We start from the raw sequence: 19,450 nt of genomic DNA, 5'->3' as shown, positions 1-19,450 counted from the left end.
TGGACGACGTGGGAAGTGTCACGTTAGAGCAGAGATCCTTAGTAAATGATAGAGATGGAAAAGAAGTTCAAGAAATGGTCAGACAGGCCACTTCCTGTAAAGGAATCTCTCAGGTTTTGACCTGCCATTTGAGTTCTGTTATACTCACAGACACCATTCAAACAGTTTTAGAAAATTTAGGGTGTTTTCTATCCATATGTAATAAGTATATGCATATTCTAGTTACTGGGTAGGAGTGGTAACCAGATTAAATCGGGTATGTTTTTTATCCAGCCGTGTCAATACTGCCCCCTAGCCCTAACAGGTTAATAGAAAAACAACTAAATTGTAAGTTGTAAGCCCACAACAATGCTTAAACCACATCACCACTTCTGAGGTCTGGGAAAATGTTGAGAAAATTAAATTTTGGGGTGTAGTTACCCTTTAATTTCAGTGCGCACCTAGCGAAATGCTGTTGTTTAGCAGTGTTTTTGAAGGCAATGTGATGGTAGAGTTCTCTAAACGAATACCCACTGGATTGATGCAAATAATCATGATATCATTCCACAGGGTAAGCATAGGCTAATTTGTAGTTAACATTTAATTGAAACAGTTTTTGGGAAACCTTTCCATCTAATGCAGGCCTGGGCAATTATTTTCCATGGAGGGCCACACTAGAAAATATTTTTGCCATCGCGGGCCAGAATCGTATTGGAGGATTAAACATCATGTGTATGATTGTGTTGACAGATATATCTACTGTATATCACGTCCAGATATGTTACTAATTTTACTTTTTTATTAAAAAGCACAGAAATAAACCACATCCATGTTTTCCTTTTGGTAGGTACTTTAATTATTAAACATGGGGGGTTTGTATCATTTGATATACACAACATGCCTTCCACTTTTAAGGTGCGAAATATTTTTTCATCTAAAACATACAAGAAATAAGACAAAACAACAGAAAACTTAAGCGTGCAAGTCTATTCACCCCCCACCTTTTGCAGCAATTACAGCTGCAAGTCTCTTGGGGTATGTCTCTATAAGATTGGCACATATAGCCACTGGGATTCTTGCCCATTCTTCAAGGCAAAACTGCTCCAGCTCCTTCAAGTTGGATGGGTTCCGCTGGTGTACAGCAATCTTTAAGTCATACCACAGATTCTCAATTGGATTGAGGTCTGGGCTTTGACTAGGCCATTCCCAGACATTTAAATGTTTCCCCTTACACCAATCGAGTGTTGCTTTAGCAGTATTCTTAGGGGCACTGTCCTGCTGGAAGGTGAACCTCCATCCCAGTCTCAAATCTCTGGAAGACTGAAACAGGTTTCCCTCAAGAATTTCCCTGTATTTAGCACCATCCATCATTCCTTCAATTCTGACCAGTTTCCAAGACCTTGCAGATGAAAAACATCTCCACAGCATGATGCTGCCACCACCATGCTTCACTGTGGGGATGGTGTTCTTGGGGTGATGAGAGGTGTTGGATTTGCGCCAGACATAGCATTTTCCTTGATGGCCAAAAATATCAATTTTAGTCTCATTTAACCAGAGTACCTTCTTCCTTATGTTTTGGGAGATTCCCACATGCCTTTAGGTGAACACCAAATGTGTTTGTTTTTCTTTTTTCTTTAACCTCTAGAGGATACAATCCCGCTAAAGGGATTGGTTGGACAACAACCAGTGAGATAGCACGGCGCGAAATTCAAAACAAAATAATCTCAAAATTAAAATTCAAGTATTATACGGCATTTTAAAGATACTCTACTCGTTAATCCAATCACATTGTCCGATTTAAAAAAGGCTTTACGGTGAAAGGAAAACATTAGATTATTTTAGCATAGCACCTTAGCAAAAAAAAAAAGAAAAGCCATTTTCCAAGCACGGATAGCCATCACAAAACCAGATATACAGCTAAAATTAAGCACTAACCTTTGACAATCTTCATCAGATGACAGTCCTAGCACATCATGTTAGACAATACATGCATTTTTTGTTCGATCAAGTTTATATTTATATCCAAAAACCCAATTTTTACATTGGCGCTTGACGTTCAGAAAATGTTTTCTCCCCATAACTTCCGATGAATAGGCACATTTAATTTACAGAAGAACTCATAAACTTTGACAAAATGTATAACAATTATTTAAAGAATTAGAGATAATCTACTCCTTTATGCAACCACTTTGTCAGATTTCAAAATAACTTTACGGAAAAAGCACATTGTTCAATATTCTGAGTACAGAACTTAGCTTTCAATGCTAAGCTATACAGTTAGCCTACAACCACGACGACGACAAATCTCAAAAAATATGTTTGAAATATTTACTTACCTTTGCTGATCTTCGGCGGAATGCACTTCGATGGGCACCCACTTCCACAAGAAATGTTCATTTGTTCTGCAAAGTCCATCATTTATGTCCAAATACGTCCGTTTTGTTGACCCATCCAGAACACTTTACAATGCCATGTGGCGTGGACGCAAATCCATAGATGAAATGTTCAAAGTCCCATTACCATTTTGTAGAAACATGTCAAACGATGTTTAGAATTAATCCTTTAGGGTATTTTTTTACGTAGAATTGTGATAATTTTACAACCGGGCAATAGGTATTCATCCCAGAAGAAAAATAAAAAACAACCAAGTCACATGCATGCGCGTCATAAGAAACCTGTCCTCAGACTGGCCAGTGATTGACTGAGCCATACTTTTCTGCCCGGTAACAGGTGACGGATGAAACCAGTTCCTAAAGATTGTTGACAGCCAATGGAAGAGTTAGGAGGTGCAGCGTAAATCCTATGTCACTGTAGTTTTTCAAGGGATTCAAAAGAAAACTACATTTCTAATTTCTCCCACTTCCTGATTCAATTTTTCTCAATTTTTTGCCTGCCATATGAGTTCTGTTATACTCACAGACACCATTCAAACAGTTTTAGAAACTTCAGAGTGTTTTCTATCCGAATCTACTAATAATATGCATATTCTATTTTCTGGGCCAGAGTAGTAACCTGTTTAACCTCTCTGGGCTAGGTGGGACGTTTGCAATATTCTGAGTAGATAGCTCACCATCACGGGCTAGCTATTTTGACACCCACCAAGTTTGGCACTCACCAAACTCAGATTTACTATAAGAAAAATTGGATTACCTTTGCTGTTCTTCGTCAGAATGCACTCCCAGGACTTCTACTTCATCCACAATGTTGTTTTGGTTCAAAATAATCCATAGTTATGTTCAAATATCCTCTGTTTTGTTCTTGCGTTCAAGACACTATCCGAACGGTGACGTGCGGACGTGTATCGTGACAAAAAAATTCTAAATATTCCATTACCGTACTTCGAAGCATGTCAAACGCTGTTTAAAATCAATTTTTATGCGATTTTTCTCGTAAAAATGCGGTAATATTCCGACCGGGAAACGTCCTTTCCGTTCAAAGACTCAAAATCTAAAATGGACCCGTCTCATTGTTCTCAGATCGACCACTATCCAAATGCGCTACTGTTTTTCAGCCATGGGCTGCAAAGTCATCATTCAACATTCTGGCACCTTCTGAGAGCCTATGGGAGCCTTAGGAAGTGTCACGTTACATCAGAGATCCTTTGTTTTCAATAAAGAGAGTGTAGAAGGCCAAGAAATGGTCAGAGAGGGCACTTCCTGTACAGAATCTTCTCAGGTTTTTGCCTGCCATATGAGTTCTGTTATACTCACAGACACCATTCAATCAGTTTTAGAAACTTTAGGGTGTTTTCTATCCAAATCAAACAATTATATTCATATTCTAGTTTCTGGGCAGTAGTAATAACCAGATTAAATCGGGTACGTTTTTTTATCCGGCCGTGCAAATACTGCCCCTTATCCCCAACAGGTTAATGAGCAAGGTAGGACGGACGTAGTCAATATAACGAGTTGCTCAGCACTTTTGAAATGTACAGTGATAGAATTCAGAACATGAGCCATTCTTACAGTGTTCTCCCAGGCTACACCATGTCAGAACCGTAGGATAAATAAAGGGTGCATATAAGCAGACAATGAAAGCTCTTACAATATTCGATGATTACATTTCTCAAAAACAGATTATAGGCTACATGTACACCACCAAGTCAGAACAGTAGGTGAAATTAAGAGGTGAAAATAGACCAAATTATTTGGGTGAGTTAAATGGGCTACTAACAAGCTTACTACACAACATACACTTAGTATTACTTTCTTAGCTACAATATACATACAGCATCTCCATGGCGTATTCCATCATTTATGCAGCAGCATACAAGACATTTGTGGGCTCATCTTGTTGTGCTGTGGTCACTTGGACAGGATGGCAGCGGTCCTTCGTGGGCAAATGTTGTCATCAAACTTTGTAATCAAAGTCGGGCATTCTCTGGATTTACGGTGCTTTCAAGACAACTTGAATCATGATGACGTCAGTGATCTTCAGGTCGTAGATGACTGCTAGCTAAGACTAAGCAGTATGATGTTGACAGTCCAATCAAAGCTACTTTAGATATAATGTGATTTGATGTCATTTTATCTGTAGCCGATGACTTTGAGCCTTCTTGGATGGGCATTCCTAATGTAACGCTATGGCAGCACCCAAGGGGGTAGAGTTTTTGAGCTCTACCCTTAGACTTGGCGGTGACGTAGTGTCCCCATGAGTGATAGAACACTGAGCCAATCATGGAGCAATGTTGCAACAGCTGACAGAGTCCTAGCCTAGCTTATTTAGGTGGTAGTGACTTATGTAGTTACATGTAACAAGGTTACATAATAGGATGCATTGTTACAACAGCTGACAGTCCTAGCCTAGCTTATTTTGGTGGTAGTGACTTATGTAGTTACATGTAACAAGGTTACATAATAGGATGCATTGTTACAACAGCAGATGGAGTCCTAGCCTAGCTTATTTTGGTGGTAATGACTTATGTAGTTACATGCATTGGCGAAAATCTGATATCAACTTTGGAGGGGACAATTACATGACATTTTCTCAAGAGCAATTCCTGAGGGGGACACCAAAAATAGTGCTGTAACACATAGCCTACATTGTAATATGGTAAATGTATATTGAGGAACCAAAGAAATAAGGTGTTTGCCGTACTCCTAACTACCAATACCCAAAACTACACAACTAATCACAACAGCAATACCATTGCCTTAAACAAATCTTAGTTCAGTCACCAGTTTAAGTTGAGAGTGGGGGTATCCATGGCATTTTCCAATTATGTTCCTATTTTACAAGTCAAAAAAATTGAGAACCTTTCATAATGTTGCCAAACAAAGACTCAACAAACTTACCTGAGACTCCCTGTCTCTGCCAGTCTGTCCCTGCATATCTGTCCACAACTCTGCTTTCTGTGTGCCATCTGTTGCCTGCTCTGCCTAATGACATCATTGTGAAACATTTCCATTAGAATTTCATTTCTTTCTTATGAACATTTTAACAACTAGTCTTTGAGATATTAGGCTACTAGGGTTCTTACTATGCGTTTTGGTGTATTGAAAAATACTCTGATGTCCGTCTTTTATTTTTCTGCCATTTTTCTACCTGGCTGGCTGGCTGGCTACACACACAGTGTGTAGGTTATTTACAGTAGGAGATGGGCTTCTATCATCTTATCTTTTATCATTCTATTTGGACTTCGATCTAAAAGGTAGCTAGCAAATGTGAAATGGATTAAAATGACAAGAGTTGACAGCTGTATGAGTTCACCATTTACACAACATATGCTGCAACCTTTTGTAATTTTAATAGGTGTTTCATATTGGCTGGCTTCCAACAATAGCTGAATTTGCAAAACTAGCAAGCACCAATTCAGTTTCAGTGGTGTTTGCTATAATCTTTGCTACCCGGGTTAAATAAAGGTGAAATAAAATAAATAAATAAAAGTTCACTTGCGACAATTTAGCTTTTGCAACGAGACCATTAAATATATTTAAGACAATGGTAGAAGAGAGTGTAGTTTTGTTCAGTTTGGATTTCAGTTTATCGCTAACCTTATCACAGGGACTTTGAAGCACTAACTTACATCATCTGCATGCTGATTCCATTTTTGACGACGCCACATAAATGGAATAGGTACTATCTGGCTTAATAGTTAATATTTGTGCGCTAGCTCTGCATATTCAGCTAGTGTGTGTGCGCGATTGACTGGATTAACCTCACGTCAGTTACGTAGCAAGCTAAGGAACTGGCAGTGGATCAAACCATTGAGAGGCAAAGGGTGGGGGGGTTGCAATCTTTTGAAACTTAACCTCTTGACGGTCGCCTAGGATAGGGGGCGCCACAGCGCATTTTGAAAAAAAATCGTGCCCATTTTAAACGGCCTACTACTCAAACTCAGAAGCTAGGATATGCATATAATGAATACTTGTGGATAGAAAACACCCTAAAGTTTCTAAAACTGTTTGAATGGTGTCTGTGAGTATAACAGAACTCATATGCTAGTCAAAACCCCAAGACAGATCGAAACAGGAAGTGGAATTCTGAATTGCAAACTCAACTTCATCACGTTGCCTATTAGTCACACCGTGAGCTATGGTTCATTGAGCACTTCCTATTGCTTCCACTAGATGTCCCCAGTCTTTACAAAGTGATTTGAGTCTCCTACTGTGAAAACTGACAGAATGACACGCTGTGGAACGTGATCACACGGAGAGGGCCATCACCATTATGACGCCGGCGCCCCTGGTTACCCTCCCCTTTCGAAACGTTTTGAAACACAATGCAATCGTCCCCCTCGAATCTTATTGGAGCTCTGGTTGAAAAAGGCCCTAAAGATTTATGTTATACAACGTTTGACATGTTTGAACGAACCTAAATAAGAAAAAAATGCATTTTGTTGAAAGAGTAGCCCCGCGCACATCGGAACTTTTGGTGCAGCCTTCAGAACGCGCTAACAACAACAAGCTAATGGAACATAAAGGATGAACTTTTTTGAACGAAAATGCATTTGTTGTGGACCTGGGATTCCTGGAAGTTCCTAAGGATGAAGATAATCAAAGGTAAGGGATTATTGACAATAGTATACAAGACTAGATTTGATATGCGATTGTTCCAAGATGGCTAGCCTATTGCTATTGCTAGCCTATTGTTCTGAGTATCGCATCCCCTTTTATCGCAAAGTGTGATTACCCAGTAAAGTTCTTTTTAACCTGTTATGGCTAGGGGGCAGTATTTTCACGGCTGGATAAAAAACGTACCCGATTTCATCTGGTTAATACTCCTGCCCAGTAACTAGAATATGCATATAATTATTGGCTTTGGATAGAAAACACTCCAAAGTTTCTAAAACTGTTTGAATGGTGTCTGTGAGTATAACAGAACTCAAATGGCAGGTCAAAACCTGAGAGATTCCTTTACAGGAAGTGGCCTGTCTGACCATTTCTTGAACTTCTTTGCCATCTCTATCTTTTACAAAGGATCTCTGCTCTAACGTGACACTTCCTACGTCTTCCATGGGCGCTCAGAGCCCGGGAAAAACCTGAATGTCGTCATCCCAGCCCCAGGCTGAAACACATTATCGCCTTTCTCAAGTGGCCGATCAAGGGACTGTGGGCTTAGGCGCGTGCCCTGGCTGCCCCCATCTTTGTGATTTTTCCTCTGTTTGCCGAAAAGGAGATTCCCGGTCGGAATATTATCGCTTTTTTACGAGATAAATTGCATAAAAATTGATTTTAAACAGCGGTTGACATGCTTCGAAGTACGGTAATGGAATATTTAGAATTTTTTTGTCACGAATTGCGCCATGCGCGAGACCCTGATTTACCATTTCGGATAGTGTCTGGGACGCACGAACAAATATACCATTACCGTACTTCGAAGCATGTCAACCGCTGTTTAAAATCCATTTTTATGCCATTTTTCTCGTAAAAAAGCGATAATATTCCGACCGGGAATGTCCATTTAGCTAAACAGAGGAAAGTAAACAAAGCTTTCGGTCGACGCGGGCACGAGCCTGAGTCTCACAGTACTGTAACCAGCCACTACCCAAACGCGCTACTTTTTTTCAGCCAGAGCCTGCAAAGCCACGATTCAGCTTTTTACCGCCTTCTGAGACCCTATGGCAGCCGTAGGAAGTGTCACGGGACAGCTAAGATCCTCACTCTTCAATAAACAGAGACAAGAAGAACGACACCTTGTCAGACAGGCCACTTCCTGAATGAAACCTTCTCACATTTTTGCCTGCCAAATGAGTTCTGTTATACTCACAGACACCATTCAAACAGTTTTAGAAACTTTAGGGTGTTTTCTATACATATGTAATAAGTATATGCATATTCTAGTTACTGGGTAGGAGTGGTAACCAGATTAAATCGGGTACGTTTTTTATCCGGCGGTGTAAATACTGCCCCCTAGCCCTAACAGGTTAAATCGGGTACGTTTTTTATCCAGCTGTGTCAATACTGCCCCCTAGCCCTAACAGGGTAATGTTTTGCCTTTGCTGTAAAGCCTTTTTGAAATCGGACAACGTGGTTCGATTCGGGAGAGGTGTATCTATAAAACGATATAATTTGAAAAAAAAAATTGAAAAAAATAAATTCTTACATTTTGTTATGCTAATGGCAATATGATTTTTCGCTGGATGTCCGTCCCGCATACGGGACGGAGGCCGCACAGGGGTTAAAAATGCGCTATTAAGTGTCTCTAATCAGCACAATTGCTTTCATTGTGTATTATTAATATTATTTAAATTACATAGTTATGTTTCAGTGATATATTGGGGGGGACAAATCATATTTTTCCCAGGATGGGGGGGTCGTGTCCCCCCCGGGATTTCCGCCCCTGGTTACATGTAACAAGGTTACATATTAGGATGCATTGTTAACCTCTATGGGCTAGGTGGGACGCTAGCGTGCCACCCGTGGTGCACTCCATCAACAGCAGGTGCATTTCAAGAGCGGCAAATTTGAATCCAAATAAATGTCAAAATTCAAATTTTTCAAACATACAACTATTTTACACCCTTTGAAAGATAAACATCTCCTTAATCTAACCACGTTTTACGATTTCAAAAAGGTTTTACGGCGAAAGCATAAATTTAGAGTATGTTAGGACAGTACATTTACAAGAGTTGTGTGTAATGTTTTGTCAATTCAAAGACAGGGTAACCAAAACCATAAAACCAGCTAAAATGATGCACTAACCTTTTACAATCTCCATAAGATGACAGTCCTAGGACATTATGTTAGACAATGCATGCATTTTTAGTTCTATCAAGTTCATATTTATATCCAAAAACAGCGTTTTACTATGGCATTGATGTTGAGGAAATCGTTTCCCTCCAATAACCGGCAGTCAAGTCAGCGTCACAAATTAAATAATTAAAATTAGAAAACATTGGTAAAATATTATATTGTCATTTAAAGAATTATAGATGTACATCTCTTGAACGCAATCAACTTGCCAGATTTAAAAATAACCTTACTGGGAAATCACACTTTGCAATAATCTGAGCACTGCGCCCAGAAAAATACGCGTTGCGATACAGACTAGACGTCATGTTGGGGAGATCTAAAATCGAAAATACTATGTAAATAATCCATTACCTTTGATTCTCTTCATCAGATGTCACTTCCAGGTATCACAGGTCCATAACGAATGTAGTTTTGTTCAAAAAAGCTCATCATTTATGTCCAAAAATCTCCGTCTTGTTAGCACATGATCTAAGCATGTATGTTTTAATCAGTTGGAACTAAGAGGGAGAACAGTAATGGTTGTTTTTCCCCTCGTCATGAACGAGGGGAAAAAATATATTTACGTTCGTTCAAACATGTCAAACGTTGTATAGCATAAATCATTAGGGCCTTTTTTAACCAGAACATGAATAATATTCAAGGTGGACGAATGCATACTCTTTTATAACGTATTGGAACGAGGGTACCCAACATGAACTCGCGCGCCAGGTGTCTAATGGGACATCATCGTTCCATGGCTCTTGTTCGGTCAGATCTCCCTCCAGAAGACTCAAAACACTTTGTAAAGGCTGGTGACATCTAGTGGAAGCAATAGGAAGTGCCAAAATATTCCTCAGCCCCTGTGTTTTTCAATGGCATAGGTTTAAAGGTAATACAACACATCAGGTATCCACTTCCTGTCAGAAAATGTCTCAGGGTTTTGCCTGCCAAATGAGTTCTGTTATACTCACAGACACCATTCAAACAGTTTTAGAAACTTTAGAGTGTTTTCTATCCATATATAATAAGTATATGCATATTCTAGTTACTGGGTAGGATTAGTAACCAGATTAAATCGGGTACATTTTTTATATCCAGACGTGCAAATGCTGCCCCCTAGCCCTAACAGGTTAACATGGTTCTACACAGGAGACTGCAAAAGTGTAATTACAGAACATCTTAGTTACATTTGGAACAATACATCTTGTTATTACATGAATAAATAATGAGTAAATACACATGTGGAATAACCTCCGACAAGCAGATTTGTAATTACATGTCCTTGTTCCACTTGTGTAATAACCTATTCCGCTAAACCCTTATTACAGTGTACTTACATAGTATTTACATAGCATTACATTTCTACTACTATGTTATAAATACATAAATACTATTTAGTTACATGTTAATTAATGTACACTTAAGGTAAAGTGAAACCGCAATCTCCACTTGAGGTTTAATCGTAGTCAAACATCATAGCAGACCATTTTGTCGCTGTAGTTATAATGGTTTACGTGATTCTGAGGTTACTTATTATTCAAATAAATTCAAGTATTTTGCAAAAATCATCCATGAATAAGCAAGTGAATATACTGGGCTCAATGGGTGGAGAATCACAAAAAAGAATGTAACAAAAAATGTAATTTTATTTAAAATATGAACGGATAAGGTATACAACAGTACAATGACCACACTGTAACATTTACAGTAACAGCCAACAATGTAAACAGGGGAACAAATACAATGAAAGAGATCACTATCAACCTGTGGAACAATGGGATGTTCTCGCTGTCTGACAGCCAACATGATCTCAGCACTCCTGGCAAACTGTTAACTTGAGTGTCAGTATCAAAGATTCAACTTGATGAGTCTAGTATGAAGCAATATTTCCTGGTTATTATCCTTGTGATGAGTAACCTGATTTTACAAACATACACAAATATTGATTGCATGTATACTGTGGAATGCATAATGATGTGCATGATCAAAGTCTTTGAGTTTGAGTTCAATTGAAAATCCCACAATTTATTCACTTGTAATATTTGAAATAACAATAAGAATGTAGGAGTTGATTTTGAGCATTCAGTCCATGTTACTTGGTAGTGTATATACGATATCCTTTGGCAGTCCATTGAGTTTGACTGGGACACTAAACAGAGAGATATTGTTGTGTGTTCTATAAAAAGCCACCTGAAAGGAGTCGTGATTACCTTAATGAGCTTAAGGTCTTAGAAGTGTGTGAGTTTTTCTTTGCTTTAACGTGCCATATGTGCATACTGTGGAGTTCACTAAAAGCCTATCTAATCCTTTCAGCTGCTCGTCCTCTACAAGGTACACAGGGCTGTTGTTCCATAGGACAAGCTGTGAGATGTTGACGTTATGCAAAGGGAATCAACAGAAAAACATGAAAACAGGTATGCGGATATGTCATTGTAGCCTATCTATGATAGGCGAGAAAATGGGACTCTTGAAATGGATTTGTCCGTTGCATTTGTGGATTTATCACTGTTTTGTGTTGATTGATGTATTTTTTGTAAGGATATAGAACCTGACAGACTCAATGACTCTGTCGGGGATTGGAGCTATTTGAAAATGACAGCTGCAGCTTGTAGCTAAGGGTCTTGGCTATTATTTTCTTTCATTTGTGGGAGTTTCACCAAGATCTTGTTCACTAAGGATATAAACGTCAATTGAGCAGCTGCAATGGGATGCTCTCCATCTAAAGGTAACAATTTTGTGGCTCATGGCACCTTTATGAGGGACAGGACACTACTACCAGGGGGCAAAGAGAGCACAAGGGATTCCCAGTCTGATTGTGGAGGGAGTGGAAGCTCCTCCGGAACAGGAGACACTGATGGAGAGACTTGGGAGAGGAGAGATGGGGAAAGGAGACTGGCTGGGCAGACCCAATCTGTTCAGAAGGAAGCACCTTCAACCCCACAGAAAAAGAGACCCTCCCTGACTGAGTTGGTTCCAGAGGGGGTCATGCTGGATGAAAAAGTGGGGACTCAAGAGACAAATAAGACAGGGCAACATGGAAAAGAGAAACAAGGAGACAAGCAAGATATGGCTGACAAAAAGGGTGGACGAAAGCCAAAGAAAAATGGTAAAGGAGTCAAGTCAGCTAAAAAGAAAGAGAAGGAGAAGAAAGCTCCCCTTGTGGAGCAGAAAGTTGACTTTCCGGAACCTTTAGTGAAAGCCCACCAGGCTGCTTATGCCTTTTTAAACCCAAGTATCAGCAAATATGAGATTCTACTGGGGCTACTGGACCAAGCAACCCAGACCCAGGTGTCTGTGCAGCCAATGGTGACCTTCATGGCTATGCGCTACGAGGAAATCAACCGAGGGCTGGAGGAAATGGCAGACGAGGGTGAAAGGCTTCTGAAGGACAATGGGGAGCATCTCGCCTGGCCAAGCCCAATGAAAAACCTATCCAGTTCTCCCCCTCTCAAATCTGGTTCCATCAATGCTGAGCCTCCACCAGATCTCTTGCAGCAGCTACTTCAGTATACCACTCAAAGGATGCGAAATGTGGGCCAGTCTGTGGGTGGCATTGGGGACTCTGCCTTGGAGGAGGCAGCTGAGTACTTTACCTCTGTCTCTGAGCTGCTAGAGGATAAATTAAAAGCCAAGCATGCCGTGGAGACAAGACTGATGCAGTTGCTGACTCGTATTGAGGCTGCATCACTTCGTAAGCCCGGACCAGAGGACTCTGCATTGTTCAGTGAGGACAGTGGAATTGGGGCTGAAAGCGAGTCACTAGCTGGGTCTGAAAGACGACTCCGTTGTGAAAGCTGTGAGTCCACTGGGTCCAACCGAACCACTTCTTACAGTCCTTTTGGCATTAATGCTAGCCCAGTCCAGCAAGGGGCACCAAGGCAAAAGTTTATTAAGAAAGTGAGCCACAGCAACTCCCTAAACTCCATAGACTCAGTGTGCACCATAATGGATAAAGGATCTGCCTCCTTAGACGATGGTGAGGAGCAGGATGATGATGATGAGGGGGAAGAAGAGGGACAAGGTGGCAGGAAGCGATCTAATGCCTCCTTATCTGATCCTAACCAGCAACATTGTCTCCTGGTACCCAAGCGCATAGAAAATCCTCAAAATGTGGAAATGACCCTGAAAATGAAAGATGCCATAAGTGGTCGGATTCGATTTGTTCCCTCACAATGTGACAGTGCCAAAACTAAACCAACAGACAGCCCCAAGACCAGGTGCCAGTGGACAGAGGGGGGATCACCAAAAAGGCCCCAACGAGCAGCCTCTGTACGGAGGGAAATTAAAAAGACCCCTGTTCCTAATGAGCATCGTTCACAGTCTGCAGAATCCGTTCGCAGCAAAGGCGAAGATCCAACACTGATTGAACTAGAGAGGACACAGAAGGATCTTAGTCACAGGCTAGAGAGGATGAGCAAAGGCAGGATGGAGGGGAATACCAAGGCAGGTCTCACTAAACAGAACCCGGGAGATTCTGCGACGTCACCAGCATCCAGTCGTCTATGCCCCACCCTGCAGAAGAACAACAACACTCTTCCAATGCAGGACAATACAGGGCTTATGAAGCATGACTCCGGGGAACACAAGGCAGGCAAGGACATTGAGGAGGAAAAGAAAAAGGAAGACAAGAAAAACACCAAGGGGCCGTTGAAAGCCACCCCACCTCCTAGCCCTACATTGGGGCCACTGAAAGCCACCCCACTTCCTAGCCCCTCATTGTCACATTGTCCATGCTCAGGACTGTACCGGGGAAGGAATTCTGTCAAAAGGCTGATTGACACCTTCAGCCAGGGGGTGGAAGAGCACAAACAAGAGGCATCCAAAGTGTTGGGGCCTCTCAAAGGGGTTCGAAAGTGTGGTGTTCACGTTATGCCTGGAGTAGGTGACATTGAATCCATAATGAGCAGTGGGGTCAGCAGTTGTAGGACATATGATTTGGACCTAGAAAGTCTGCCACCCCCTCCTCTTGAGGTCTTGATGGACAATTCCTTTGAAGGTGCACAGAGCCTTACAGTTAGCAATGTAGATGATGGGATTGCAAGTAGAGGTCGATCCCCTGTTCCCAAGAGGGCTACGGCAGCTCAGAAGATGCGTGCCTCCATGAGTTCTGTGTCAGTCCTACCCAGCAGAGGCATCCTGCCCCAGGGGTCTAGCAGCATGTTTCCTGCCCGGACGGTAAGGTGGGACATTTATGCTAGTTCCAGCGTTAGCCACGATGAGCATCAGCTGGAGGTAGACCCTGAGACAGAGGAGGCGGCCACTCTCTACAAGCAAGCTATAAAAATCATCCACTTGCAGCACTCCTCAGAGTCTCCTATTGAGAAAGGTCAGGCTGTGCCCAGAAGGCCCTCTCCCAATCGAGCAGCATCGGGAGGGAGACAGGGAGATGACAGTCCCTCTGAGACAGTGCCTCCCACTTCAACCATCAGTAGCCAACCACCTGACACCCCGCCTGCATCTAGAATCCGAATGCTGCCTTCCACGCCTTCAACCCCAAGTGGCTTGCATCGAAGATTACCCAGTCCCACCACCTTCAGAAAACAGCCTACTCCCCCATCCACGAACAGCCCTCCGGCCATTCGCAAACTTCCCACCCCACCACCGCTTCAGAGAAGACTTCCAAGCCCACCTGCCCCAAGAAAAGTATTGACCCCAAACTCCAGCTCTTCTGACTCCACACATTCTTTCAAGGCACCCTCACCACCAACGTCCCCAAGGGTACAAAGATGGAAACGTGAGAACAGCAGCAAGGACTCCAGCCCAGGGGCTTCAGCTATCTCTCAGTTGATCAGTAACGCTCGCTCAGTTTTCTGCCCGGCCTCGTCCTCACTGTTTGAGGCCCAGCCTTGCCCCGTACCCTGCCCCCCCCAGGCTTGGGCCTCCATCAGTGGTAGTGTTGTCCCGCGTTCCTGGGGAAATCGTGGTAGGCTGCCTATGTCTGTGCGAGGGCCCAAGCCTTTCATCCGACGCAGCCACTCGGACAGGAGGCCCAGTCTAAGCCTGCCATCCAGGGCACCCATCGTCTCATTTGCAGAGACTTGTGGGAGTGAGCCAGCCATCAGCATACAAGGGTGAGTGTCAATGTTTTCCTCTGTCTAAATCTCTCTTTCAAAACGCAAGATAATGCAAATTAATTATCTGGCAAATGAAATACATGCCCATGATTAATGATGTTGCAATGTGTATTTGTTTTACAGGGGAAAGCCTCTAGTCACTGTCTTTGTAGTCAACACTCACTCCCCACTGTAGCACAGTATAGGATCACTAAGAAGGAAACGATATGAACCAAGATAATTTACTGTTTTCATAATGTGATTATTATCCTTTAAACAATCATTTGCTTATATTTGTCCTGTTACAAACAAGTGTGTAATGGAAATGTGTTTCTAGCATAAATGAAATATCACATTTACCTAAGTATTCAGACTCTTTACTCAGTACTTTGTTGAAGCACATTTGACAGCGATTACAGCCTCGAGTCTTCTTGAGTATGACACTACAAACTTGGCACACCTGTATTAGGGGAGGTTTTCCTCACTACAGATCCTCTCAAGCTCTGTCAGGTTGGATGAGGAGTGTTGATGCATAGCTATTTTCAGGTCTCTCCAGAGATGTATGATCAGGTTCAAGTCCGGGCTCTTTCTGGGCCACTCAAGGACATTCAGAGACGTGTCCCAAAGCCACTCCTGCATTGTTTTGGCTGTGTGCTTAGGGTCGTTGTCCTGTTGGAAGGTGAACCTTCACCCCAGTCTGAGGTCCTGAGCACTCTGTAGCATGTTTTCATCAAGGATCTCTCTGTATTTTGATCTGTTCATCTTTTCCTCAATCCTGACTAGTCTCTCAGTCCCTGCCACTGAAAAACATCCCCACAGCATGATGCTGCCACCACCATGCTTCACCGTAGGGATGGTGCCAGGTTTCCTCCAGACGTGACGGTGTCATGCAGGCCAAAAGGTTCAATCTTGGTTTCATCAGATCAGAGAATCTTGTTCCCATAGTCTGAGAGTCCTTTAGTTGCCTTTTGGCAAACTCCAAGAGGGCTGTCATGTGCCTTTTACTGAGGTGTGGCTTCCGTCTGATCACTCTACCATAAAGGCCTGATTGGTGAAGTGCTGCAGAGATAGTTGTCCTTTTGGAAGTTTCTCTCATCTCCACAGAGGAACTCTGGAACTCTGTCAGAGTGACCATGGCCCTTCTCCCCCGATTGCTCAGTTTGGCTGGGCAGCCAACTCTAGGAGGAGACTTGGTGGTTCTAAACTTCTTCCATTTAAGAATGATGGAGGCCACTGTGTTCTTGGGGACCTTCAATGCTGCAGACATTTTTTGGTACCCTTCCCCAGATCTATGCCTCGACACAATACTATCTAGGAGCTCTACGGACAATTCCTTCGACCTCATGTCTGGGTTTTTGCTCTGACATGCACTTTCAACTTTCACTTTTTATTTTTAATAAATGTGCAAACATTTCTAAAAACCTGTTTACGCTTTGTCATTATGTGGTATTGTGTGTAGATTGCTGAGATGATTTACTTTTTCATCCAATTTAGAATAAGGCTGTAGCGTAACAAAATGTGGTAAAAGTCAAGGTGACTGAATACTTTCCAAAGGCACGGTAAATGCTTGACCTCTGAAGTTAAAGTCGTACTCCAGTCTCCTTTTCACCTCATTTAACACCTGATCTAATTCACAAAAGGCAATGTAGGGCTAGGAGGTGGGGTGGCTTTCTATTGCCCCAATGTAGAGCTAGGAGGTGGGGTGGCTTTCAATGGCCCCTTGTCTTTGTTATTTAACTGTGTAAAAAAAGTACCATGTACAGTATGTAAAATGTAACACAAATCCTGTAAAAACAAAAATGTAAAAAACAAGTTAATTTTGTCCCTGAATTGGCAAAAAAAAGGCAAATGACATCAAATTCTCATCAGACCAAGTCCCTGAATGACCTACTCTTTGAAGTTTGCAGTTGTGTCTAAAAAAAAATATTTTGCTCAAAACATGTTTTTTTTTATCCTTTAATGTGTGTACTTTACTGTATACTTGGGATATCACTTTTCAACAGGAAAAGTTCAAAAATCACTGAAGGACGTCTTTAAGTCAGCTAATTGTGGGCATGTTAAAGAAGTTCAAAGATTTCCACTTCAGATTTTAACCTTTATTATTTTATCTCATACCTGAAGTTGAAAATATGATTAGAGGAAGTATTTAATCATTGCAATGGTATTTCAAAGTGCAGCCTTGACTCTTTTTGTGAATTCAGTCTGATTCAGAAAATAATAGAGGGCTAATTTAATGGATTAACACACTATGAGCACATCATTATTTCATTTTCTTGATTCCTACTGGTTTCGTTGAGCTATGAGAAGAAATTATGCTTGAAGATTATATATAACCATTATTGTCACTTGAGTTCAATGACCAATATGGGCTTCAAAATTACAAGACAGTGGAAAACTACTTCAGGTCACGTAAATCCTCAACTATTGGAAAATCAAAACATTGTAAAAAATAACCCCCAAGTGCAGTGTTTTCTGTAAGGCTTGAAGTTGTAAAAAAAAATGTCTGCTTGAAAGATAAAGAGAGGACAGGGTCAAATGGGGTCAAGGAGAGGAGATAGGGGAGCTTTGTATTAAAAATGGAAGATCCGTAAGGAGATCACAGCAGATACAAAACTGATGCTAAATATAAAATGGCATTACAAAATAATTCAAGTACCCTGACCGTGCCATTTTTAATTACAATGTAATTTACTGTATTTCTGTGTTTTTTATTCTGATCTTGCCACTGGGAAATCATAACACTGGGTTTTTGTGCCATCTATTTGTCTCCATGTAGACTGTGGTGGGCAAAACTAGCTAATCACTTATGCATTACCTCTCTATGACTCACAGTAGCTTATTTTAGCCGGTGCTAACTAGTTGCTGACACGCCTGTCCCATTTCTCTAATCCTCAAACCACTTCTTCACTTTACTCCCATAGGCTGGAGGACGAGCCAAGCAGAGATGACGAGTCGTGGGACAGCAAATCAGATTTCAGAGGGAATGCCCACTCTGCTTCGCACCCGGACCTGTGCATCGTGGGTCAGGGCCTTACATTGTGAATAAGGGGGCTGGTTGGTAGAAGACCAAGTTGGATTATGGATAAAACAGAGGATTTGAGATTTTATTTACACTGGGAAGAGAGGGAGTGCTAATTCAAGAAAGCTTCTTTTCCACTACCTTTTATTTCCTTTCTGAGACGTTTTTTCTATTACGTTATTTTCTTTTCAATGCAGTTTGTGTGTCCATACGTGTGTTTGTATGTGTATGTGCGTGCAAAATAAAAATACAATATAAAAAAATAAAATCTACTTATTATTGCTTTTCCCAGAACATTTCAGTCACATTCACATATTCAGAAAACAATTGTGTGGCAGATATCTTACTTAGCTATCATGAAAATTTGAATTGGGACAATTATTTTTAATCCTAAAAGAAGCCCAATAAAATTATGCAGAAGCTGTGGATCTGTATTTGAAACCATTCTGTCCTGTCTCCCTGGATACCTTTTCCCCAGAGCTGAAGATCCAAATCAAGTTTTGTGCATGTGTTTCTATACCTCTACTTTACACACACATTTTTGTGGTCATCATCCCTTAACATTTCTCACTGTTAATCATGAATGATAATTCTTCAAGTTTTACCGTTGACAAGTCCATGCAGCATCTGCATGCCAACTATTTGATGTCAGTCAGTTTTATGGGAATATGCATTTATACTGAACAAAAATATAAACGCAACACGTAAAAAGTGTTGGTTCCATTTTCACGAGCTGAAATAAAAGATGCCAGAAATTTTCCATACACACAAAAAGCTTATTTCTCGCAGATTTTGTGCACACATTTCTTTACATCCTTGTTAGTGAGCATTTCTCTTTTGAATCCATCCACCTGACAGGTGTGGCATATCAAAAAGCTGATTCAATAGCATGATCATTACACAGGTGCACCTTGTGCTGGGGACAATAAACGGCCACTCTAAAATACGCATTTTTTTCACACAACACAATGCCAAAGATGTCTCAAGATTTGAGGGAGCGTGCAATTGGCAAGCTGACTGCAGCAATGTCCACCAGAGCTGTTGCCAGATAATTTCATGTTAATTTCTCTACCATAAGCGTTGTTTTAGAGAATTTGGCAGTACTTCCAACCGGCCTCACAAACGCAAACCACGTGTAACCACGCCAGCCCGGGACCTACACATCTGGCTTCTTCGTCTGAGACCAGCCACCTGGACAGCTGATGAAACTGTGGGTTTGCACAACC

At 41.4% G+C, this 19,450-nt stretch overlaps 1 protein-coding gene across 1 annotated transcript; it reads left to right on the top strand.

The window, feature by feature from the left end:
• Positions 1-11,474: 11,474 nt before the first annotated feature.
• On the top strand, positions 11,475-18,492 carry pcare (photoreceptor cilium actin regulator). Its single transcript, XM_014126145.3, has 2 exons — positions 11,475-15,223; positions 18,127-18,492. Exons 1-2 carry the CDS (start codon positions 11,856-11,858, stop codon positions 18,245-18,247), a joined length of 3,489 nt encoding a protein of 1,162 aa, XP_013981620.2. The 5' UTR covers positions 11,475-11,855; the 3' UTR covers positions 18,248-18,492.
• The last annotated feature ends 958 nt before the right edge of the window (positions 18,493-19,450 follow it).

Source organism: Salmo salar, chromosome 11 (genome assembly GCF_965601325.2).
Source record: "Salmo salar chromosome 11, fSalSal1, whole genome shotgun sequence".
NCBI lineage: Eukaryota > Metazoa > Chordata > Actinopteri > Salmoniformes > Salmonidae > Salmo > Salmo salar.
The sequence above is the reverse complement of the archived record's forward strand: the minus strand, read 5'-3'. Positions and strand labels throughout refer to the sequence as shown.

What these genes read in the sequence shown, in the direction of transcription:
- pcare (XM_014126145.3), top strand. Translation starts at nt 11,856, where the DNA reads ATGGGATGCTCTCCATCTAAAGGTAACAATTTTGTGGCTCATGGCACC. An exon ending in CCAGCCATCAGCATACAAGG is followed by an intron (nt 15,224 to 18,126) that starts GTGAGTGTCAAT and finishes TTACTCCCATAG; the next exon opens with GCTGGAGGACGAGCCAAGCA.